The sequence below is a fragment of the Octodon degus genome, unplaced genomic scaffold, assembly GCF_000260255.1.
Source record: "Octodon degus isolate 3935 unplaced genomic scaffold, OctDeg1.0 scaffold00019, whole genome shotgun sequence".
NCBI classification, from domain to species: Eukaryota; Metazoa; Chordata; class Mammalia; order Rodentia; family Octodontidae; genus Octodon; species Octodon degus.
The window spans coordinates 21673861-21700945 of NW_004524595.1; the positions used below are offsets into that span (position 1 = coordinate 21673861).

At 38.2% G+C, this 27085-nt stretch overlaps 1 protein-coding gene across 2 annotated transcripts; it reads left to right on the top strand.

Annotated features, from left to right (window-relative positions):
• Positions 1-214: 214 nt before the first annotated feature.
• LOC101567960 (exocyst complex component 1-like) lies at positions 215-18548 on the top strand. Of its 2 annotated transcripts, none has more exons than XM_023710897.1 (3): positions 215-339; positions 13626-13756; positions 18258-18548. In XM_023710897.1, the coding sequence occupies exons 2-3, from the start codon at positions 13655-13657 to the stop codon at positions 18522-18524; spliced, it is 369 nt and encodes a 122-aa protein (XP_023566665.1). In that variant the 5' UTR covers positions 215-339; positions 13626-13654; the 3' UTR covers positions 18525-18548. The 2 variants fall into 2 exon arrangements, with proteins under 2 accessions (XP_023566665.1, XP_004627636.2); XM_004627579.2 differs by having other exon boundaries at positions 221-359.
• Positions 18549-27085: the final 8537 nt, after the last annotated feature.

Below are 27085 nucleotides of genomic sequence, written 5' to 3' on the forward strand. Positions count from 1 at the left end.
TGGACGCCGCGCTCTGCCGGCCTTGCTAGCGCCCTGCTGCTCTGGCCGCTCCCTCCCGGCTGCCCCTGGGCAGACACCGCAGTAAGGGGCTGCGCGCCGCACTCCGAGCCGGAGTTGGCTCCGAAAGAGAAGGAAGAGAGCGTGACGGTGGGGAGCCTCGCAAATCCCAGTAAGACTCGGAGAGCAGAAGGAAAGCGTGAGCTTGAGCCACAAATCAGGCCAAGTGGAACTGGAGGAAATGTCATCATTGGTAAAAGAGGACTTGGAGAAGAAACTGTTCAAGCCACTCTCGCAGAATCTGTATGAGTTTATAGAAATAGAGTTCTCGGTCCAGGACAGGTACTACCTCTGCGTGTCAGGTAATCTGCTCTTTCTTCTATCATTTCATAAATCAAATCATGCAAAGATGTTTAGATAGCCCAGATGAACTGCTTTTGCCTTTGTTTTCCGATATATGTATGCATCTGCCTGAGACAGAGCTTAAGAATGCTAAATTTAAAATTTTGGATTCTACTTCTTAATGGCTAAAATGAAAGAGCTTTATTAGAATGCTTTGATTGTTCAGAAATGAAATTAGACAAGTATTTCTGTTATTAATTTTATACCTCCAATCTTTTATTAAATCCATTCACATGGCACACTATTTTGTTGTGTAAGAGCTCATTTTAAAAATTCAACAGAGACGTCTCTGAGTATCTTTAAATACATTGGAGAATTGAGTTATTCAGCTCTTATTTCCAACCACACTGGACAACAAGGTTTCTCCCTTTTCATCCTAAAACAGAAACAGAACCTGAGGCTTTTCCTCTGGAGATTTATTTAGACATGTGCTAGTTTATTTTGAAGGGAGAAATTCTTTCAGAAACTGTTTCTCTCATGAGGAAAACAATACTTTAATGGGAGAAATTAGTTTAACAAGATGGAACTTCAAGGATAAGGCGATGTTCTCTAAAATATTTAGGTAAAGTAAGTATTTTGTCTGGTTTCTGAAATTCATGAAAAATACCATGAATAGGGTTTGCATATAATTCTGATGTATCTAACTTGTGGTTTTTAGGCTGAATTTAGATAGAAATGGTTGCACCATTGGTGAAACTAAGACGCAGCCCTCCCTCTTCTGGGCCCCTGCCCTTTAATATTTTTCTGACTCTTAGGAGGAAAGAGCTCATAAACTTCACACGTTCACTGCACACTTACCTTATTAAGGCACACATCTATAATAATGCATTGTAATTCTCTTCTTGATAATCAGCTTAGGACTTTCTAAAGATATCAAGAGGGAGTACTATAAGGGAAGTGCTAAGAAAGTGCTAAGAATTCTCTAAAACCTTTAAAAATGTTTTACTTTACTTTTTACATTTTTTAATCTTAGTGTAGTAGAACATACACGTAGCACATCATGTTTGCATCCCTTATGGGAAGTTGGCACATAAACATATCTTACTTCTTTCAGTCCTTCTCCTTCTCTTCTCCATCCCTTGATCTTCTTCCTTCTTTCTTTTATTCTTTTGTGTGTGTTTGGAGTACATAATGATCCCGTGCCTGGGGTGGAGGTGGCAGATCCGCACAGCACATCTCCAGTCCTCTTTCTTACTCCTCACCTTTCCCTTCACCCATCGCCCCACCCCTCCCCTTGAGAACCACCCATCTCCCCACTTCTACGATCTAACTTTTATTTTGCTCTTTATTTTTTACTCCGGGTTTCTCACATAAGGAAAACCATGTGATAGTTAACTCTGTGTCTGATTTATTTCACTTAACGTGATGGTCTAAAGGTGTAAATCTTATTATTTCTAATACATACAATAATATAAACCTAAGAGTAAGAATAGCAATACTTTTGTAACACATACTTTGTTCTGCATATATAGTGTTGGGGATTGGCATATCAAACAAATGTAAAAATGTAATCAAATTAAGAAAAAGAAATTAAATTATGGGAAAAGTTCAGTTAAAATAAGTAAAAGACCATCTTGTGTCCTAATAACCAAATCGATGTATTAGTATTTTAGCAAAATTAGTAAAAATTTACTAGAGAAGATGCTAAATTTGACAAAGTTTAATAATGTTGCATCTATTTTATAAAGTGAACTTCTCGTTGTATAATAATAGCATACAAATACTTTTAAAGAAAAACTAAAACATAAGATAACAATAATTAATGCATCTGGTTTACCAAATATACTTTAGTGTTTCCCTCCAAATTGTATATCTAACCAATCTTATTCTAGTGGCATTTTATAGAGTGTTCTAAGAATTCAATGTTTAGAAATGATTCCATTTTGTATGAGAAACGAGGTCTTCTCAACAATGAGGGAGAGAAGACACTATAATGATCCCCTTTTCACAACCATTCTCTGTGTCACATCCATTAATATGAGAGCACTTTCCCCAGTATAACACCTTTTTATGACCATTATAAAGTGATTTTGACAAAATAGCTGTTTAAATGATGTTTGGCAGTCCTAAGTTTTTGGCCCTGTTTAGTCAGAAAAGTCCAATGACAAGAACAAGATAAGACCATAATTTCTGAGGTGGAACTCCATACCTTGAGTGCTATCCATTTCCAGGGAGGAGAGTCACACAGTTCTTATTTCCTGTTTACAACCCGCAATCCAGAAGGTCTACATTTTTGAGACTCATGAATCCAGAACAGTCAAATTTCAATATGCATTTTTCCAATTAAAGAAAAGTTTGAGGCTAGAGGTGAAGCTCAGTGGTATAGCACATGTTTAGTATGTGGGAGGTCATATACATCTATCTATCTACCTGTCTGTCCATCTGTCTGTCTGTCTGTCTGTCTGTCTGTCTGTCTGTCTGTCTGTCTATTTATATGTCTATCTACTGATCATTTGCTTTCTACTTATCTGACCACAGTTTGTCTCTTACAAGAGTTTGGCTACCAGGCTATTGTCACTTCTTGTTAAATCTTGATGACTTTCAGAGCAATGTCAAAATCAGAAGTCACAAACTCAATTTCCTTCTCTATAATTGGCCAATATGTGCACTAGAGATTTCCTGGGACTTCAGTTCCCTCCAATTCGGGGTATGCGTGGTCATCTTCCCCTGGGATTGGCTTTCCCTAGCCTATACCACCAAACTCACTTTTCACTAGCTGTTCAGAGCAACATCTTGTGATGAAGGGAGGAGCTCCTTTATGTGTAGACGCCAGGAAAGGCTAAGTACAATAAGCACAAATAAGTTAAAGAAATTCAGAAAGACTTGAAACAGCATATAAAAGCATTAGCCAAAACTGAATGGGAAATAGCAGAGTATAGTGGTGCAAACCTCAGAAGGGCTGGAATCAGATAGATCTGATTATGAAACTTGGCTGTGCTCTGTCACCTACTAGCTGTGAAACTTGGGTCAAGATAATTTCCCTCTCTCGTCTGGTCTCAGTAATGAGAATAAAAACCCTTCTATCTGCGCAAAGTAATACCCTAATAAATCCTTATTAAGAAAAAGAAACAAAATGATAAATTGTATTCCAAATAAAAGTATTTTTCAGTAACATTAAACTTTTAAAATATATAGGAAAAATATAAACTTACTGTAAAAATATATGGTGACATACACATAACCATATACATTTATACTGAAAATGAAATCTATATAGTAAACAAATATATGAATATTTAACAAATCCCAAAAAACTGATATACTACACATTGTGTTTTAAGGTATATGTATATTTGCATATAGATTATTTAAGTAGTTTCATCTTTCACGAAGCATTTTTCCTCACAGTATTAATTTGAAGATATGTGGCATTTTCTAGAATTATAAAGTCTATGTAGTTTGTCTGTACTGATTGATTGATTGATTGATTGATTGATTGATTGATTTGGTACATGGTCTTGCTATGCAGCTCAGACTCGTAGTGGTCCTCCTGTCTTAGCCTCCACAATGCTGGGGTTAGAGGCTATAGGAGTTCCCTCCAGGTTCTCCTCTCGGTCCAAGAAGTTAATATTTGTAATCCCAAAGATACGTTATTGGAATTCCACAAAGTTAATTCCAATCTACCACTCCCAGTGCAACCTATGGTGAAAATAAAGATACTAAAACATATTTATAATTGTCAGAGAGCCAAGGGGCCCTAAGTCCAGCCATGAACTTTCCAGAGCAAAGAGGCTGACCCAGGGCAGTACCCGGGTTTTAGTCAGTGAAGGAGTGACTTGAGGAGGAATGACTGAGAATTGTGGGAAGTAGGTGACTACTGTGAGCTAAGCTAGGTGGGTGGCCTACATTTACCTCTGCCATATGCAGAGAAAGTAATTTGCATTATACTATTAAGATAGTATTTAATGTTTTAGGGATCTGGTGCTCAGCCAAGATGGAGACGATCACTCTCCTTTCAAGAACAGCTGCTCAGGTGGTCCTCCACAACAGGCATGTGCCACCACGCCTAGTTTCTGTGGCTGGCACTGCGTGCCTAGGTTTCCAGGACCTGTACAGTATGTGGTACCGGGGATGGAACCCAGGCAACCACTTAACTACCAAGCTATCTCCCGAATCCTACACCTATTGATTTTTGATGTGAGAGCAGAACTTTGGCAAATCATTTACAACAAGAGTGTTAAGTGTTTGATTGAATAACACTCAAAAGACATGGCTTATAGTAATTTGTGAGGCATCATTTGGAACTACTGTTATGAAATTTGTGAATTCCTAGTATCTCATAAACAGAAAGTATAAAACTAAAGGCTTTTTGTGACAGCACTGGAATGGAACCCAGGCTTTTGCATTCAACAGGCAAGCACTCTATAGCCACTTTAGTTAATTTATTTATTTATATTTTATTTTATTTTATTTTATTTTATTTTTTGAGATAAAATGTCACTAAAATTCCCATCTTAGGGGTGCTCAACCACTGAGCTATAGCCCTAGCTTTTTTTATTTTATATTTTGAGACAAAATCTTGCTAAGTTGCCCAAGCTGGCCTTACATTTGCTGTCCTCCTGTTTCAGCCTTCTGAATAGTGAGGATCACAAGTATGTGTCACTATGCTAAATTTCAGGGGTTCTTAAAGAATAGTCTGGAAGCCAGGCAGGCTGTTGCATGTCTGTAATCCTAGCTATTTGGGAGGCTGAGGTAGGAAGATTGCAAGTTTCAGCCAAACCTGGGCAGTTTAGTGACGTAGCAAGACTGTCCGAAAATAAAATATAAAAAGAGTTCAGGGTGTAGCTCAGTGCAAAGGCCTTGAGTTCAATTCCAGTTACCATCAAAGCAATCAAGTAAACCAAAAGACTCTTTAGTTCCAATGAGGACTGTGATGAGGATTCTGATGAGCAAGTGGGAATAAATCTTGACTATCTAAGTTGATTTTATACTTTAAAATTCTTGCACTACCTTTTTTCCTCCCTCAATGCTAGGATAGAACCCAAGGGCTCAGGGATTATAGACAACTGCTCTACCACTGAGACAAGTCTATGAAGTCTTTGATTTACTCTGTCTCTCTGTCTCTGTCTCTGTCTCTCTGTCTCTGCTTCTGTCTCTGTCTCTCTCTCATGTACACATGTATACACACATGTGTGCACAAGCAGAGTATTTTATGGGACATCACTAAATATATATGTGGAAGTATAAATAAAATATTCTGTCTCTCTAAATTGGGATTACTATAGGTAAGGAATACAATACTGAAATGATAACATTTCTACTTGAGTCTTTTTGTCACCTTGAATTTTATTTTGATTTATGTTTTAGTTCTAAAGGCTGGAAGCTCAGACTTTAGAAGTAGAGCTATCTCAAAAACCAACAATGCACAATATCATCACCAATTAGTTACTCCTAATCCCAGCGGCTGATTTGTTATTTTGTAAATATAAATGTGAAAATCAACATGATTTTTAAGACGTATCATTTATAGAGTGAATGGAAACTTGATAGTAGAGCTCTGAAAAGGCAAAATATTTTAGATTTCTCATCAAAATAATATTAACAACAAACTAAAAGGGGTAGCCGCAAAGCATACCTACTAAGTGTCAGGCACAAGTCTATTCAGTGCTATTTAAGTGCATTCTTCTTGTCTTCATGACATTTAGGAATGAGGAGAAATTCCCGTCTTTTAGATGAAACTATTCTCACAAGAACATAAGTACATAGCGCCAGGTCACAGATAGTAAATCTGATTACAAAATCAAGTTCTTGGGCCAGCCAAATAGCTCAAGGGATTCAAGTGCCTGCAAGCAGGCGCAAGGGCCAGGGATTCAATCCCTGGACTTGCCATGCTGGCCCCACCCCCGGCACGCATTTAGCCGGCAATGGAGACTGGGTGTGGTGGGGTGTGCCTGTAATCCCAGCACTTGAGAGGCTGTAGACAGGCGGATCACTACGAGTCCCAACTAGTAGTGAGACTCTGAACATCCTGTAGACCCTTCCCTAAAATACAAAAAAACAAATAAATAAGTAAATAAATAAAATCCAAGTTATTTGCCCTGTAGCATACCATGTCTAACCAGTAAGAATAGCTGCATTTCTTACTCATGTGCCAAAGATTATAGCACTATAATAAGGAGTTTACACGTAATATGGTATCTTCCATGTATACATATCTTTGTACACACATACTGATGATGGAACCTAAGGACATTCTACCACTTAGCTATATCCCTGTCATTTATTTATTTGTTTATTTATTTGGTTTTGAGACAGGGTCTCAATCAGATACCCAGACAGAGCTTGAACTTGCAACTCTCTTTCCTCACTCAACCTTTCAAATGATGGATGATAATGTTGAGGCGTAGAGTGACTAATTCACCCAAATCACCAACTCGTAAGTGACAAATAGAGGCTTTAAATTTAGGTCCACTGGCACCCAGCCACTCTGCTACACTGCTTTCAGCAGGTGTACTGCAAATGCCTAGACTAGAGCCTTGCAGACCCACCTTGCCTGAGCCCCACTACACGACCTTCTTTATTTCTTTGGTGTCTTGTCCCACATAGTCACTGTCCTTCCCTTCCACTGTCTGCCCTATTTCTGTAAGTGTATTAATAACACTTGTTCTAACTTGCTTACAGCCAATCACTTTAATATTTTAATATAGCCCAAAAATTGATTTTAATAAAAATATTTCTAGAAAAATACTATTTGAAATCTACTATTTTGGTGAAATGAATGACGACCTCCTCAAAAATCCCACCCAAGGCATTATCAGTACACTATAACATTTCTATGAGGCGTCTTTCTTCAATATCTTGTAGTAATTTTTCTTGGCTTAAATGATAAAAATAATGCCAGGGAGATACCTCAGTGGTGTAAACATCTGTCTGACAAATACAAAGTCCTGAGTTCAATCTTTGGTACAAAAAAAAAAAAAAAAAGAAAAAGAAAAAGAAAAAAACGATAAAAATAATTCATTGATATTAAGGTTATAAAATTTTAAAAAGGTATTTAAAATATTTATATGCAACTTGTTAACTACTGTTTTTCCTTTGTTCATCCAAATTATGTTTAATCAACTAACCAATTTTCTCTCCTCATGAACAACACTATTTTTCCATGACAGATGAGGTATTTCTTAATGGCAAAGATTAGTTTAAAATTAAAGCAAAAGGAAATGATGCTATGAAGTTCAAGTCAGAATTCCAAAGAGTCAACTAAAACATGTAAACTGGATCAAGTTAGAATGCTGAAGTTTTCTGTATCTATAGACACCGTTCTCAAGACCATAACAGAAGTTCTGGTGGTAATGAAACCAGCACTCCCATCTTTACTATAACACATTTCTGTCTTAAGATAATGTGCTAAGTTTCCACTTAGCCACTGCATTAATGTGGAGATGATTTAATTCTAGCTGGCAGCAGAGCACAAGTATGGGATCAGGGATTGGGTCAACTCCAGCCTGAGCAGACGCCTTTGGCTCATGGCTAAAGCAAATGCTGGAAGCCTCCTTCACTTTAAAAGAGGCTATTGTGGCAAATGAAGGGGCTGTACTCTCTGTGAGCTACTTCCCTTGATTAAAGGTTAACTTTTAAAGCATGGTCTCTTTAGTTTGATGTTAATGGGACAGTCCCGCCTCCAATGTCCTTTGTGGAACAGCCCAAGAGAATTCTCTAAATATTTAAATATAACAATGTAAGCCTATCAATTCCATCAAAATTCTACACACACACACACACACACACACACACACACACACACACACGAACACCCTCGTGGGTGTTTCAGGCCCTTCAAGGACTAACTCCTGCCCACCTCACTCCCTACCACCTGGCCACAGAAACAGATACTTGTAACAGATACTTGTAATGACTCCAAAGTGTAGAGTATGCCACACCTTTGTCCCCATACCCCTCTGACACTCTGTTGGCCCTTTCTTCTTTCTCCTAACCCCCACGGCCCAGCACAGCTGGGAGTTTCCTGGGAAACTCCTCCCAAAGGCCAGTAGGTGAACATGTCCCTCCTCAAGTTCTGTCTGTGTCCCTGCCCTTGTCCCTGCCTTATTCACAGTATGGTGAACCACATTTTCTGCCTGAAGCCCCTCCCTGCAATCCAGGGGAAGCAGGAATGGTGCCCTATAGGAATTCAGATTTTCAATTCCTACTTTTGTACAGTGCTTGGTACAAAAAGGCACTTGCACTTTTATTACTTTAATGAGTTGAATAAACAGCTTTCCAGTTACTCAGCTGATTATCAGAATGTAGACAGGCCATGGAACTGGTTCCCTGGGAAGTTATATTTTCATACCATGCCCACTATGTCTCCATATTTCCCCATTCCCATTCTCTCACCCCTCTGAAGTAACTAGTGAGATGTGAGGGGCTTAGCTGGAATACGTACATTATCCTTAGTGATATTTTCTTCTTGGGGAGGTCTTTTTAATACTGGAGATTGAACCCATGGTCTTTCCACTGAGTGACATCCCCAGTCCATTTTTAAATTTTGAGACAGTCTCACTAAGTTGCCTAAGCTGGCCTCTGACTTGCAATCCCCTACCTCAGCCTCCCAGAGAGGTAGGATTACTCAGTTTAGCCTTAGATTTTTGAGGCAGAGATTTTTGTCTGCAGGAATACAGTTGCCTCCTAGTAGGAGAAACTGTCTTTAAGATCTTACCCAAAATCAGCTGTGTCTCCACTTCAATGCATCAGCCTGATGATTTCTCTTCTAATTTTTTCCTCTTTCCAAGTAAACATGTAGACCTGTGCGGATGAACCATATTTTAGTTCTAAGAAGTATAAGTGGAGAGAAGCTCCCACCAACTTCTGCACAATCTCTGAAGGATTCCAGATGTTGACATCTGAGCTGAAATTCATTGCCCAGACCCCTGTCATCTGCTGCTTGAGACCTTCCTCAAACCTGCCGCTCCATCACACCTCTTTCCCCAGGATGTGCCATCCCTTCTCTTCCAAACCCATAGAATGTGTGACCAAGATCATAGCCTTTATCCTCCCTTCTTACATCTCTCTCCATAAATCTTCCCTAACCCAGGCCCAGCGCCTGATGCGCACTCAGTACTAGTGAGCGAAGGCATTCTGTGCACCACTCTGCTCTCAACACTGTAGACAAACAGCCTTCATGGTGAAAATCGCTGCCATTCCTCAGACCAGTGTCCACATCAGGGCTGAGCTCTGCCACACTTAACAGAAAAGATCTTACAGGAATGTCTCCAAGCTTTGGAGTGTTTCATCCCCTCGATTTCATAGCATCATACATTCAGCTGGTGTCCCCATTCTCAGACCTTTTTGCTGTCATCTCTTTTTCCCCTCTCTTTTTCTCTCCTCTTTCCTCTGCTGTTTTCCCTCTAAACTTAGTCTTGAAAACCTCACCACACACAAAACTCTTAAATCTATATATTCATTCCTAATCTAGAAAACTTTCCAGCACATTCTCTTCTGAGACAATTTGTAGATACTTCACCTACATGTCAAAAACAAGTTCATTTTCCTTTTCCCACCCTGCCAGTTCACCCTCTGTGCTTTGTATTGGGGTTTTCATCCAGCACTAGGTGCTGTGCTGCCAGGGCCTCCTCTACAACCTCCCTTGGATTTGCCACCCCGACCTGTGCAGGGGTGCACATGCCTACCCTACAATGACTACCCTACAATAACCTGTAAAACAAGCAAAATAAAAGCTCTCAAAGATTGCTACATTATGGTTTAGATCTGAGGAGTCCCTAAAATTCTCATGTTTGGAAGGTGTTTGGATCACAGGGCACTATACTAATCCACGGAGTCATCCACTGAAGAATTAATAGCTGAATGTGCTGTGAGGATGAGAGACCTGGCTAGAGGTGGGTCCAGGAGCTTGACCAGCAAAAGGTGTATCTCCCTCCCCACTGCCTCCTTTCTCCTCCTGTGCCCCTCTGCCATGCCATTTCTTTCTTGGAGCTGGCCAATTATGGACCAACATGAATCTCTCCTTTAAATTGTGGGTGTTGGATATTATGTCTCAGCATCAAGAAATCAACCAAGAGATACTAAAAGCGTGCACCATCCCAAGTTCTTTCTGTATTGTCTTTGCTTCAGTCTTTATAAGTTGGTATCATTCTGGTATCTATTTTGCAACATAAAAAAAATGGCTTATTCTCTCTCAAGATTAAATAACTTCATCACACCATACTGTGGTGTTGTGACTTCACTCCTAACCTCAAATGCCAGAGAAAGGCACATTGTGTCCCTGAGGGTTCTCTAAGTCTGCTTTCTTTCCTTCTTTAATATACCCTGTGCCTTGGCAGTGCCAAGAGAATATTCCTATAACAAGGCACCATTTTGTCAATACCACAATCAAAAAGCAAGGACTTGCAGAGAAGGTACTGCACCTTGGCCTTGCAAGTACTAGGTTTGTCCGTCCACTCCAACTCCCTCCTGTAGCAGCTGGTCACCTTGATTTCAGTATCACCTATACCAGAGAAAAGTTACTCCTTCCACCAGCCCCAGCTCTCTAGATCCCTGGCCAGGCTCCCATTTCTCCTGTGAAAAGAATGGCTAACACTACAACTCCACAGTGGCCTCTGTTGGCTTTTAAATTGAGAGTCTTTCAAAACATTTTCACAACTTCCTCTATCTTATTAATCCTGTGGCCTACCATGTGCTAACACCAGCCAATGGACACAGTCTACTTTCTTCCAACTTACGAAATTGAGCTTCTATTTTTTTATTCATTTCTTCATGCTCTTCTCCTAGAAATGCCTTCAGAATGACCAATGTCTTTCCGAACTACACTAATTTTAAAGCCTCATCTCAAATACCATTTCTTCTGTAATTCCTTCTTTTATTATATCAATTCTCTCCTTTTTCAGAACTCTTGTTAAAAATATAATCTGCTCCACATCACCTCATTATCACTACAATTTTACTGTAACATACTGCTTTAGATTTACACAAGTAGGAGGGCATGGGTCTTAGTATATTTGTGCTGTTGCAACAGAGTAACCTGAGGTTGAAGAGCCTCTAGAGATTAATTCATATAGTTCTGGGGGCTGGGAAGTCCAAGGCCAAAATCAGGTCACATGTTTGCTATGTCATCTCATAATGGAAAGCAGAAGGATGAGTGGGTGAGAATAAGAAAGAGAGGGAAAGGAAGGCAGCCTCACTCATCCTTTCATCAAGAGCTCACTCCCACGGTCAGTACCCTACTCCAGTGACAACAGTCAACCCACTCTTGAAGGCAGACACTCACGACCCAGTCACCTCTTATAAGTGCTACCTCTTAAAACTATCACAAGGGCCAGCCAGGTAGCTCAGCAGACTAAAGCACCTGCTTAGGCAGGCATGGCAGCCAAGGTTTGATCCCTGGTGTGCCGTGCTGGCTCTGCCCCAAGGGTGCACTGAGACAGCAATGGAGCTTGAGCGTGGTGGTGTGAGCCTGTAATCCCAGCACTTGGGAGGCTGAAAAACAGGAGAATCACTATGAGTCTGATCTGTGTAGTGAGACCCTGTACTAAATACATTTAAAAAAAAAACTCACTATTGCAATGAGGGTTAAGTTTCTCTTACAAAAACTTTAGGGGAAACATTCAAGCCACAGCAGTACGCTAAAGTGGTACTTGCCAGAACAAGAGAAAGCCCTCCCCAAAATCAAATTTGTCTTACTCTTAAAAGCCCAGGGCTGGGGAGATAGCTCAGTGGCCTAAGTGCCTGCTTGGCAAGTGCAAAGACCCTGGTTCAACCCCTGGAACAACATGCTGTGCCAGCCACGAAAACCGGGTTGGTGGCACATGCCTATAATCTTAGCGCTGTGGAAGCTGAGACAGGAGGATCACTAAAAGTCTGCACTGCATAGCAAGACCCTGTATCAAATTAAAAAAAAAAAAAAAAAGTCCAGCCTGCAACTTCTTTAAATGACATTATTCATTTTGAAAATAATATATAGCAATCCCCGATCCTGCATATGCTGAGCCAGTGACCAAGTCCAGTGCGGTGGTGCATGCCTGAAATCCTAGTGCCAGGGAGGCTGAAAACAGGAGAATCACTACACATCCAAGCTGCATAGTGAGATCCTGTACCAAATACATAAAATGAAAAGAAAAAAAATATGCAGGCTTTGATCCCCATCTGCCACCACTTAGTAGTAAGTATTAGGTGTGACTCATCTGTGTCAGCCTTACCTCCTTAACAAAACCACAGATTTCTAGAGAGCAGGGGCCATATCTGCTATTTGCCTCCCTTGTGGCACTAATCATCTAATAGGCAAATATCAACTACTCAGTAAATGCTCCTTTTATTAACTCATGGATAATTTTCAGTGCAGGAGCTCTGTGATCAAATATTGAGTCTTCCAATGCATTTATCAGAGAACAAAGACAAATGATTTTAAGACCAGGAAATCATTTCCCTTACTTTGTTTGTATAAAATAAACAAATGGACTGGGCGTGGTGGCATGCAACTGTAAGCCCAGCTCTTGGGAGGCTGTAAGCAGGCGGATCACTATTAGTCCGATCTAGTAGTGAGACCCTAAACACCCTGTAGACCATTTCCTAAAATACAAAAAAAATAGAATAAATAAATAAATAAAAATAAAAATAAAAATAAAAATAAACAAAGATGTTTTCACATCTTTCAAATACACTACTGAAACCTTCTGTGCTGGTGGCACATTTTGAACACTAGAATTTCAGAAACACACTTGAAAGAATTAAAAATCTCAAACAATACAAACAGGTCACTGATAGCTGGGATGCAGGTACTTTTACATTCTAAGGACCATTGCAAATTTGGAAAAAGTTTCTGAATTTTGTAGTATTGTTTGGTCACTCTTCAGTTTGGTGAGGCTATATAATCAAAACTATTTGCTTTTCTTACCTCACTTTATTGTCATAAATTAAAATTCCAAATTGTTGTGGTAAACACTTCAGCACTGATTATGCTAATGCTAAGCCTTTTATTTCTCGCCCCAAGTTGAGATCCGTTCACCACCACAAAGCTCAGGGCTAAGAGCACATAGCTGAGCTCCACCTGACAGACATTGCTGTGGCTGTAGCAAAAATCAAGTTAACACAGCCAGCCAATTTGGAGGTATCGCCACAAATATTTATATATGTGAGGGCTCAAATTTGGAGTGCGACTGTAATATGGGTTCAAAAGCATTGAACAAAAAGGGTATACTCAAGTACAGAAAATAAGACTTGAATAATTTATCATCTTTGAAGAGCTAATGTCAACTAAATATTTTTCCATCCTACAGTGACCAAAAATGAAGAAGTTAAAATAATTATGGTGAAACACTACAGAATGGGTTTAGATGAAAAATATGAAGTAACAAAAAAGTGGTCTTTGAACGATCTGCAGATGATCGATGGAAAAGAGGCAGATACTGTAAGTGGTACATTTTTACATGGGGATATTAGATCAATATACTGGTACTCTTCATGTTCAATGTCCTATTTCATATATTTTTGATGTGTACTAAGTGTTAAGATAACATTATATTATTCTTAAGCAGTACAGATTAATTTGGGGGGATGACCTACTGGCTTTTTTTGTCCTTTTATGAGTTTAATTTTGAATTTTGCCATTAAATCTGAAAGTATCTTTCTCAAGTTTTATTAACAGGTTAGGCACAACCTACCAGGCAATTCTGAAACTTTAAATGCCATTTTTCTAAACATATGAGCCTCCTACCATCACTCTTTCCATCCCAATCTCTTCTGTGAATTTTACAGATTCCTTTCTTCCATCAGCAGCCCAACTTGTCTGCCAGAGGGATCATATTGCTTGAAATTACTTCAACCTTACAGCTGAAAGGGGGAGAAGAGCAAGATATCCAGTCTTTCTCTCTTTACCACTTAAAATGTAACTTTCCCCACTCTGCCTTTGAATTCATCTGTTGATGAACTCATTACTTCTAGCCCTTGAGCTTTTTATGACCACGCTGCTTAATTAAGTACTAACTCTTAAGGCTTAGGATGCCCAGTCACCCCAATGTTCTATCCCATTCTCAGATTTCCCATTGGGAAAAGTCTTGCATATGACTCCAAACCCCTATACCCCCATTCATTATGGATGTAAATAATTGAAGCCATAATCAAAACTGTAGTTGTTGGCTTACCTTATCTTACCTTATCACACTTCTGGATGGAAGATCCTTAGACAGTGGGACCGTAATTTTTTTTTTTGGGGGGGGGGGTTTAACCAGGGATTGAACTCAGGCCCTGTGCTTGCCAGGCAAGTGCTTATTCTACTGAGCTATCTCCCTATTGCATTTATTTATAATCCTATAAGTCTCATATTAATAGTTTGGCCTCTCAACTCTTCTGATATCTTGATTTTTGATAGATCTACACTCTGATACAGATTTAATGAACAGAACATTTAAAACTTCATTCATGCCCATAATTAAATTGATAAAACAATAGGGCCAAATGCGTGCCTCTTCACAATTGATGGTTATCATTACTACTGCTGTTAGTGTGTTGCCTGCTACTGTACCACACTTACTAAAATTTTAAGAGGTGCCAGGAAACAAACTAAGCCCCTCCCACACTTAATTTGAGATAATTATCATAAAATCTGTGAATCACTACTCTCATTTTACACATGAAGGAAGTGAGACTTAACGAGATTGACTGAATGGCTATAAAATTATGTTTCCAAAAGAATGCCTCAGAACACAATTGTTCAGCATTTCATAAGGTTTTAAAAACTCAGCTGAAAAAGAAAGCCAAAGAATAAAATATTTTTAATAACTGAACTAAACATCAAACTGCATTGACTTATATCAATGATCCACATCAATTTTGCCAAAGTATAGTTCAGTAAATAACTGTCTTCACTCAGTTTTTCTCCAATTTCTTCTCCTTCCTCCTCCTCTCTCTCTCTCTTCCTCCCCCTCTCCCTCCCTTTCTTCCTTCTTCCTTTTCTTCTTCTCTTTTCTTGAATTTCTCACCACTACCAATCTCACCATAATTTTCTATAATTTTGGCTAATGCTTGGAACATGTCCATCAGGCCTACCAACTATGACTCCTTTGAAGCATAACCATCAATTGTGAAGAGGCATGTATTTGGCCCTATTGTTTTATAAATTTTATTATAGACACGAATGAAGTCTTCAATGTTCTGTTCACTAAATTCTCCTAATATTACTTATTCCTCTGTTTGAAGATCATGATCTTTGATAGTGAACTAAATACAAAAGAGAAACTAAGTGATTTTATTTTTCTTACCAGCTCAGGACCCATAATATAAAACTGACAGAAAAAAAAGCTATTATCCTATCAAAAAAAGTAGTTCTTTTAAAGATGTGTTTTCTACAAATGAAGTAAAAATACTTCAGTGTCCTGAGAATGTCTGCATGTCTCCCTTGGAATTGAATCCTCAGCAGTCAGCATTTATTACCTTTTTCTCAATGGCAATGCTACAGTTGTAAATAAAGCAATTCCAAGCCAGAAAGTGGTCAACTAAAGTGAAATGTAATTGAAATTGAAGTCAACTTGTAAAGCAGAAATAAAAATGATGTGGGATTTGGAGCTGATAGAATTATGTAGCAAAAGATGGAGCTGAGCTGACTGGTATTTTGACTCTTGGCCTGGCTCTGCCAATAGCCACAAATGCAGCCTGAATTTTGCTTCTCTGAAAACTGTTATCCCAACTATAAGCAAGGGATTACCGAAGTGTGTAAGGACCCCTCTTTAGCTCCAGAATGGTATCAAAGAAAGAACGAAGGAGGAATAGAAAGATGAAAGAACAGAAAGGGCTTGCATTCTATGAGCATGCATCCTCAGCCTTTAATTATTACATGAAAAGAAAAGATTAATCCTTCCCAAGGATCTCCAAGACATGAAGGAAATTTTCTACATGATGAAGATCAAAAGTTTGGGAAAGAAAACCACATAGGAGCATATTATTATCTGGTCATAGAATGGATAGGATTTCCTTTTTTTGAGATTCACTTCCGAACTATCTGTCAATCTGCAGTTATGACATCTATTTTAAAAATTGTGAGTTGGAATGAGGGAGCAGTCTTTAAATTCTTTTTATACATTCTTTTTATTTTATGTATTTGGTACAGGGTCTCACTATGCTGCTCAGTGACTCCTAGTGATCCTCCTGTTTTCAGCCTTCCCAGCGCTGGGATTACAGGCATGTGCCACCAAACCCAGGCTCAGTTGACAGCTCAGTGCCCAGGGGTGCATTGGCACAGCACGTGGGACCAGGGTTTGATCCCTGTTTAAAAAGAATGTTTGCTGCATTCTTTTTAAAAGCCTTGTTTAAAAAATAAAAAATATACTGTAAAGCAAGATAGTATTAATCTTAACAGCAATCTGAGAAAGGAAATTGTAATTTATTAAGCTCCATAGTAGGCAGTTGATATGATTAATCTCATGTAAATTTCAGAGCAGTTCTTTCTGATGTTAGGAGTAAAGTGATGGCCTTCTGGGTGTGGGGTAATGCTTGTAATCCCAGCTCTCAGGACGCTGAAGCAGGAGAATTTGTGCAAGCTAAAGGCCAGTGGGTACTAAAAGGTGAACCCTGTTTCAAAAAACAACAGAATAGTGGTGGCCAAATCAGACAAGTACAGTAATTCATAGCTGGCTATATCAGAAAATAAGAAATGGTTATATAACCTCAAGACCCATGTTCTTTTTCCAGCCTTTTGCAAAAAATGCTCCTGTTTGAAAATTGTTTGTATAGAATGTTTACATACTACATGCTAATGAATTAATACTTCTGTTTGGTTTGGTCCCCTTATGTCTGTTATGTGTCTCTGTAATTTAAAGTAATGTTTACCTCTGCTTCTCCTCTTATATAAGGTTACTTTAGGTCAGTCCAGCACTTTGTTGGGTACTTAGTAGTTGCCATGGATAAACACCAGGAACACAAAGATAAATAATGCAGAGGCTTTGTCGTCAAGGAGAGTTAAGATTTAGGCAGATAATAAGTGTAAAACCATTTTATAAATAAAAATGTATTTTGCACATTGTATAAATGCAAGGCTCATTATCACTATGGTTAATAATGGTAGCAATTGTTATTGTTTTAAGCTATAGGACATAGATTAGCTGTAATGTCTACTTTTCTTGAAAATACCTCCACTAGAAATATACTTGTTCAATGAGGGCCATCAGTAGTAATTTGTGTTTCTGTCAAATAACCTAATGGTGCTTAGGCTGTTAATGCTAAAGATAATTCCTTGCTGTTGATTGAAAAGTCATTAGGTTGGTGGTCTGTAGTGTGCAAAAGGCTAATTAACCATCTTGAATTTACCCTACTTATCTTTAAAAATAGCATGAAGGACCCAAGTCCTAGCAAAGGCAGAGAGAAATCTTTTCTCCCTTACAGAAATCTATAAGCAAATTTACTGTCTTCACCAATCCCTGCTCATTCTCTGAAATTCACTGTACTGTAAAGAACTGATTATTCCACATTCTATAACCTATTTCATTTGTATAATTAAGAAAAAATACATGCTTAAAAGTAACGTGTGTGTGTGTGTGTGTGTGTGTGTGTGTGTGTGTGTGTGCATTATGGGGACTGGACTCAGGATCTAGCCCTTTACACTTTATTTTGAGAAAACAACTCATTAAGTTTCTAAATTGCCGAGGCTGGGCTTGAACATATAATTTTTCTGCTTTCAGCCTCGCAGAGTACTAGTTTCATAAGCTTATTTCACCACTGACTTAATTTGTCTTATTGCTTCTTTCTTTAAAAACAATCATATTTGAAGCAGATAGCTTTAATAAACTCATTTGTAGGCTTCAGAAATATGTTTTACATTGATACTTTCAGCCAAAAACACATATCCAATAGAATATGAAAGAATCCAGGAAACTCCTTTTGCAACTACAAATTAAATCGTGTCTCTCTTTCTCTTCTAGGACAATCCATTCTTTGACCTGCACTTCAAGAAAGTGTACAGTTTAGAAGCATACAGTTGTGCTTCCAAATATGCCTTTGCTCGAACTGTCAATAAACTCAATCATGCATATCTTAAGAAAGACTTACAGATTGTAAACTTTGATTCTACTTACATTAATGATGACTCTATTTGGTCCTCCAATAACAAGGACTGTTTGGTCCTCATGAGAATATGCTTTTATGCTTTCAATCTTGTGTGTTTGTCCCTATGTCCCCTGCCACTTTGAAGATGTATTCCATATTCCTTCATCTATATCCTAAAAACATAATTCCCCAAGTAAATACCAATGATCAAAATGTTTTCTCTTCATCTGTGGCAATTATTTTATGAAAATAAAGTGATACTTCGTGGATTGCAGTAATATGTTTTAATGTTCTCATTCAGCATTTAGAACTTTTTGATCAATGTGTTTCGTGGTAACTTTAGGATTTGCATAATTTTCACCAAATTAACATTCTGCTAAAGAGTATCAAGAAGTACCTTATGAGATGTAAATATATGTAAAGATATCCTGTGTTCATAGGCAAGAAGACAATATTTTCAAGTTATCAGTACTACCCAAGTCAGTCTGAAGGTTCAATGCATTAACTAACAAAATTGCCCTGCCTTTATGGTGGAATGAAGAAATAAAGCCTCAAAATTAATATGGAATTCCAAGGGACTCCAAATAATGAAAGAATCTTGAAAAAGTAGTACATAGAAAAAGTTATTGTAATTAAAACACTGTGGTACCGACATAAGAATAGACATAGAGATCTAAAATATAAATAATTTAAAAAGCAAAAGAAAAGATGGACAATAGGAAGTAGGGAGATAGGTTTTTGGTAAGTGAGAAGGGGATCTTGAGATGGAGGGAAGAGAAGGGAAGACAGGAGAAGGATAATAAATAGAATTAAGATCTGTGTGTGTACCCACCTCCCACAGTAAATAAGATCATATGTACTACAAACATAAATACTTTATATATGTATAAATGAATCCATACCTTCCTGATTAATTGATTTTTGACAAGAAAGCCAAGTCCATTCAAAAAAGAACAATATCTTTCACAGCTCATGCTGAGATACAGGGTAACCACAAAGAATGAAGTTAGATTCCTACTTTGCACCATATAGAAACATTAACTCAAAGTGGACCAACAACCTAAATATAAGAACTAAGAGCATAAAATTCTTAGAATAAAATATAAAGGTTAATCTTAAGGACTTTGTATGTGATAGTGAATTCTTGTAAAATCAAAGATTTCTTTTGAAAAACAAAAGTAGATAAGTTGGACTTCATCAAAAGAAAAAAATCTTTTTGCATCAAATGACATTTTCAAGAAAGTAAAAAAATACAGAATGAGAAAACATAGCTATAGTTCATCCATTTTAAAAGGGTGCAATAAATCTGTGAAAAGAAAAAAAAAGAAAAGGGTTTAATATCCAGAATACATATCCAATAACTCAGTAACAAAAAGACAACTCAATATTAAAATGGTAAATGTCCTGACTAGATATTTCAAGAGACTCCAAATAGAAAAAGAATCTTGAAAAAGCAGTACATAGAAAAAGCTATTGCAATAAAAACACTGTGGCTCTGACATAAGAATAAACATAGAGATGTAAAGAATATTTTTAAATGGCCAGAAGCCCCAGAAAATGTAGTCATCATCATTAGTCATCAAAGAAATGCAAAGCAAAACCATAAGTGCAAAGTGATACACCACTCCACATCTACTAGGATGACTACTTTTTTATAAAAACAAGAAATGGAAAATAACAAGCATTAATAAGGCTACAGAAAAAGGGGATGTCTCTTAAGTAGCTGATGGAAATATAAAGCGGTACAGTCTCTGAGTAAAACAGTTCAGCAGTGTTCCTGGTCAACCAGTTCCTGGCCCCAGGCAGGGGAAGACCCAGGAAAAGAGCAGACAGGTACAGAGTTGCACAGAACACAATTCATTGGAGACTTAGTAAGTATAGTTCTGGGTGTCACTAAAAGTCAGATCTCCATGATTTGGGTTAAAAGGAAGACAAAATATAATGGTCAAAACAAAAATGACTTTATACAAGGCAAAAATATAGTTGGTTTACCTGAAGTTAATGTCAAAGTCTTCTGGCACATTCTTGGTGCCAATAGCACAAGGGTCCAGTCAGGGTCCAGCCATAAAGCTCCACATCCACTCTAGTTGTGTGTGTATTTACAGTGTGGTAGAAAACTACGCAGGGAAAACCATCAAGGTTACTCACTAGTAGTCATGCTCAAGGCAGCTGCAGTCAGGACAAGATGAACCCATATAAGCTTATATGGTAGTATTAGAAAACAACCAAAATAGTAAAATAAGTATCTATCAGTCCATACTGATAGAAATGAGTAAATGAATAAAGAGGCAACACTTTTTCTTAGAGCAAAATTCCAAATAACAAAAGAGAGAAATTAATAATTGTAGACAAAATGAGGAAGATAGAAAATCACCAGATACCACAGCAATTGCTGTGGCAACAAATGAATGCTAAAATTAGTGGGTGAAAGGACAAGGAAGAACAAACTATGCTCATGATCTCACAGTATCTCCCCTGGCATGTTTGTTGACTAAAAAGGAAAAAAGCCAGGAAGTTCGCAGTGGCAGGTACCTGGTAGACATCCCCTTAGCCAGGGGATCAAGACTCGCATCATGAGTGATATAGCGTATCAGTGACATGTGCCACCTACTGCCATGCCCAGCACTTCTGCAATACTTCCTCAAGTCCATAACCGGGTTCTACCAGGAAAAACCATCAGACAAATTCAAACTGAGAGACATTCTACAAGGCATCTCTTATGGATTATATCTAGATGCTCCCTCCAATCTCATAGGTGGGGCTATTCAGACACAGCTGGATCTAGAGTGTGTGATGCTTAGATTATATGTGTGATGCTGGGATCAAGACTGTGTGATTACTAAAGTGGTCCATTGGTTGATTTGGTATAGATCTGAGTAGGATTAAGAGTGTCCCACCCTGGTGTGAGTGCTACCTGGAGGGCAGGAAGATAGATGTAATCCCAGCTCTTGGGAGGCTGTAAACAGGAGGTTCACTACAAGTCTGATCTAGTAGTGAGACCCTGAACACCCTGTAGAACCTTCCCTAAAATACAATAAATAAATAAATAGATAAATACAGTCTCACTTCTGAATTATACACAGGAGGTTCTCATTGTACATGCATTTATTTTTCACAAGTAATCTTTACAGAGGAATTCTGATTTTTGACATACTTATCGGAAACCTAATCACATTAGCATTAATACCATTTATATTTTTTCTCCCCTCTGTCTTGTGTAGTCTTGTTTCTTCTACTCTTTTTGGTTTATTTGTTTTTTATGTATTTAGTACAGGGTCTCACTACACAGATTGGACTCGTAGAGATCCTTCTGTTTTCAACCACCACGCTCAGTCTCAACTGCTGTCTCAGCGCACCCCAGGGGCAAGGCCAGCACCGCACGCAGGGGATTGAACCCCTCCCCACTCTTTTTAAGTTTCATCCCACAAACCAAAATCTTTTCTTTCCTTATAATTTTCTCTTTCACTTTTATTTTACTTTAGCCGTGACAAGGAGTTTGAAACTCCTAGGACCTAGAAGGCAGGAATGGATGTCAGCCATATAGCACTCAGGTCGGACTCCACATCAGTGAACCGTGTGCAAAGGAGAACCATTCCAATAGGAGCCATGAGTTAACCCAGATGAGAGCTCACAAGTGAGCTCAGGCCACCTGGCTGAGCTCTGGGACACGGGGCACGTGCTAACTCCTTCATAACCTTCATCGGCCCTCAGGAGAAGACTTATGAACAGTCTCCTCATCATATTCTCTAGAAATTGTCTACTTCCTCTCTTGGCAATATTCGAAGCCTCTGTTTGTAACAGCTGGCTAATTTCACAAGAATTCTGTGTAATCAATGGCTATAAATCCACGTAGTTTAAAATAAGAATTTTTAAAAAATAAAATAAAAATAAAAATACAATAAAATAAACATTTAGCTCTTGCCCATACTCTGTTGACTGAAATATGAGTGATTTATACTGGTCAGAGCTAGGATGGGCTCCATGCTTCACATTAGGTTCAAGTATGCTCCATATCTCTTTCTCTTTGGACCAACAATTATCCAAGTGTACAAGTCCACTTCAAACTCCTGCACTTACCATGTCCACTAGTCAACTGGTCAAAGTAAGTCCCCAGGCCAATGCCAGACTCCAAGGCAGAGAAGTATGTTCCATCCACAAGGAAAGTAAAGTCCATATCAAGGATGTGACTGTATCCCAGAATTACAGGGGATTAGCAGAGACCCAGAGCTTAATCCAACAGACCTCTCATCTTGCCTCTTTTGCTCAATTCTTACTTTCAGAAGGCTGAGCTCTATCTGACTTTCTTAACTAGATGAAGAGTAGGAAGATGGGTGGTCATGCAGAACATAGCCTGCTTGCCTGGGCTCTCCCTGGAGTGGAGCTATTCAAGTTGAACGATAACATTTTATTTAAATTTTTTATTTTAATAAATTAGGAAAGTATGTTACATTTAAATTCACACTGAAATATTGCGCAAGTAAGGAAGTGGTATTTCCAGAGTTCCTCTCAGGGTCCAGCAATCAGCAGTTTTCATCCCAGACCCCTGAGGGGATGATGAAAGCTCGTTCACTTTCGGCACATAGCCCGTGCCTTCACCCTGCAGGAGTTTGCTGTGCTTTGCTTGAATTGTCTGAAGTTTTATTTGGAGGCCTTATTTTTTTTTTTAATGACAAGGACACTTGAATTTTAACACTATATTTTCAATTATATTTGTCATGTTTCCCACTGACAATGTATTTTTTTTTTAATTCTAAAGCAAACAGCAAATAAGTCTATGGTCCTGCAAATTCACTGACTATATTTTTATTTGTTTGTTTATTTTTAATGTATTTAGTACAGGGTCTGCAGCATCTTACTACACAGATCAGACTCAGTGATTCTCCTGTTTTCAGCCTCCCAAGCACTGGGATTACAGGCTCGTGCCACCTGGCGCAGTCTCAATTGCTTTCTCAGTGTGTCCCAGGGGCGGGGCTGGTACAGTGTGCCATGGACTGAACCCTGGTCCATGCCACATATATATTTTTATATCTCAGATATAAAATAGATTTTATATACAATTGAAGTTTATTAGAGAACTACCAGATTTTATACATGATTCTAAGGCCCTGAACTCCTCAGCTTCCCAAAAGCTGGGATCACACCTGGCTTCTCAGGTCTTGAGTAAGTAAAGTCAAGCTGTGGTAAAAGATTGCTAATGGAGTCTTTGGGAACTTGTTTGCACAGGCTCTGAAAGCAGTTTATTTGTGATGTGAGAATCGTTATTTTTCCTTCTTGGGGAACTCTAGGCCAGGAAATTATGAATTAACACAATCACTTCCAAGATATTGTAAGAGTGCTTAAAAACAAATATTTGCTTACCTTTTAAACAATATTTTTAAATCATCTAATTGCCGACCCAAAGTAATCCTATTAAAACAAAACGTCAGAGGGAGAAAGAGAGAACATTACTAAGTAAAATGATGGTTGCTAGGGTTAGGAAAGGAAGGAAACTAGGAGTTATTATTTATGGATATAGAATTTCAGTCTTACAAAGAATTCTGGAGGTAGAAGGTGGTAATGACTATGATATATATATATATGTGTGTGTATATACATATCGATATATATAATACCCATATCTATATCGAGATATATATATACATAGCCTCACTACACAGTTTGGACTCATAGAGACCCTCCTCTCTCCGCCTCCCAAGCCCTGGGATTATGGGCATAAGCCACCACACCCGATTTCCAGGCCAGCGCAGCTGCACAGTGTGCGGTGGTAACACGGTCCTTGTGCTTGCCAGGCACAAGCACTGAAGCTGCCAAGCTAGCTCTCCAGCCCGTAACTATGCGGTATAATGAATGTGCTTAAAGCCACCTAATTGTACACTTAAAAGTGAATAAAACAATACATTTATTTTATGTGAATTTTAACACAAAAAGATTGCAAAAAGAAAATATAAAAATGTTAACAAACAATATTTTCAAGAATTTTCCTAGCTGGGGAGATGGCTCAGTAGAATAAGCACTTCCCTGGCAAGCGCAAGGTTCTGAGTTCAATCCCTGGCTCCGCAAAAAAAAAAAAAAAAAAAAAAAAAAAAAGAATTTTCCTACGCTTAATTAAAATCAGATGATGAAAAAACTATAACCTGTCAAAAAAATTAGCACTGATAAGTATATTAAGCCATATATATATATATATATATATATATATTATATTCTCGACTTACTTAGAGTGCTTATACTACTTATACTACTTATAGTACTTACAACTCTCTACTCAAGCAGATATTGAAGAACCAGCCCAAGATGAAGACCATCATTTTAATGTGCACGTAGGGAAACTGAGGCTCAGAAGAGTTAAATAACTTCCCCTGGGATCGCTGACTCAGTGAAGTGTAAAGGCCAGATTAGAATCAATGTGTGTGATTCTAATGATATGGACTTTCCACAGTTTTATTTCCACTTAGGTTTCTTTGTCAAAAAAATAAAATAAAATTTGTAGACATTCACAGACTTCAGAAATCTGTCATTTCAACCATACCAATGGAAATTTGTTCCAGGCAAATTAACTTTTTATTGGTAGTTTGTCTTAATAGCAAGATTTTGTGTTGTTGTAATGTAGCCATTATAGGATGGCAAACTTAATGCAAGTCATTTGTGCTGGATTTCTTCTAACAATTGTGCTTTTCAGTTTGTTGTGTTTTTTTTAAAACAGGGTCTCTATTTCATGGTTTAATCATCCCTTTTAAGATCACGCTCAATTTAGGGCTGGGGAGATAGCTCAGCAATTTTAAGCGCCTACCTGGAAAGTGCAAGGTCCTAAATTCAATCCCTGGTACAAACTAAATAAATAAATAAAATAAAATCACTGTCAACTTAAATATTTTGCCTGAAAGTCAGGAGATTCTGGGGGAAATTAGGTAACAAGTTTGTTAGAGAATATCAGATGCCCGCTGGATTCTACTCCAGCAGGCGCCCAGGCCCAGCATGTGTGTGGGCCCTTCCGTGCGCTTGCCAGAACCACAGGCTGCAGCAGGAAGAAACTGAGCACAGAAGCCAGACCCAAGCCAGACCTACCTGGATGAGTTCGAACTTGCTAGATCCGGACCCCTTAAGCTGAGACATTTTGTAGACCCAGATCTATGACAGCATCCTCTCTCTTTCTCTTTTGATTTTGAGAGGGGGAAACAGGTAACTGGGGTTAACTAGTCTGCCTAGAAGACTACAGGTACAAAAGGGGAGGTGATCAGACAGAATTTAGGGGAACTAATTTAAATACAAGTTCCCAATCTAATATCTGCTTAGCTATACAGTGATAATGTTTGCTCTTATTTTCTAAAATAGAAGCCTATTAGATACAAAAGTTTGCCAACTGCTAAATATTCCTACCCATTATTAGTGTTGCTAACTATAGTTCTATAAATACAAAACTGTAACTGCCTTAACCACATAATCTCTCTTGGGTAATAATATCAGTACATGCTAAGGTAATAACTGCACCAAAGTTTCACAACAAAGGTCAGAAGTCAGAGCTATACAAAATGAGAAAGAAAAGGAGCAAAATGTATTCTCAGTACCCAAGCCCACCCAGAACAAATGCAGGGGACACCAGCAAAGAACAAATTGGAAATCTCACACCTGAAATCTCTGAAATAATAGCAGCTGAAGTAAAGAAACAACTGCAGAAAGGTAGAGAGGAACTCAGATCAGAAATAATCTCTAAGTAGAAAAATAAATGATAACTATAGTGAAAGAATTACTAAATGTTTCTAACAAAGACACTGCTTACAAAAAATAGAGGAGAATAGAAAAATGATGGAATCCTTTAATGAGCAATATCGGGAAAAACAGAATGCATGAAGCAGATTCAAAGAGATATACAGGAAATTAAAGCTTCAATCACAAGCTGGCAAAACTGTTTGAATGAAAGTGAAGATAGAGTTTCAGACTTTGAAGACAAAGTTGCAGTTAGTGAAAAGGTAAGAAAAGATCTCTTAAAAACAACTAGGATGCAGGAAAAAATAATTCAACATCTTCTAGACAATGCAAAGATGAACAACATAAGACTAATAGGCATCAATGAGAAAGAAGGAGTCAATACAAATGATATAAAAAGCATATGGGCAGAAGTAACAGCAGAAAACTTCCCAAATATGAGGAAACAATCTGACATTCAGATTGAAGCATATAGAACTGAAGCATGTATGAACTAAGTGTGATACCATCAACCCAATTAAAAACACACCCAGACATATAATAATCAAGGTCCCAGAAATCCAGCTCAAGAACAATATGCTAAAAGCCACTAGAGAAAAAAAAAAAAGATAACACTGAAAGGAAAACCCATCACAATAGAGAATATCAGATTTTATATACAACTCTAAGGCAACTACAGTTTTAAGTTCTACAGTTTTAAAGACTCATTCCACACTTCTTCTAGCCCTTGATTTTCAAGAACCTCATTAACAGTAAAAAAATTACTTATTTAGACCACCTGTCACTAATTAATAATAGCAACAACAGCTTTATCTTTGTAATGTTTAAATGCCACTTCCAGAAAGCTATTTAATGTTGTTTAAACACATATTACACTTTATACAGGTCAAAATATGTCTTCCTATTGAATTTTATTGGGGGCCTGCCCCTTAGCTCAGTTCTTTAACTGGCTGCTTCAACAAAGCAGTCAGGCTCAGGTTGCTGTGGTTCGATCCCCACA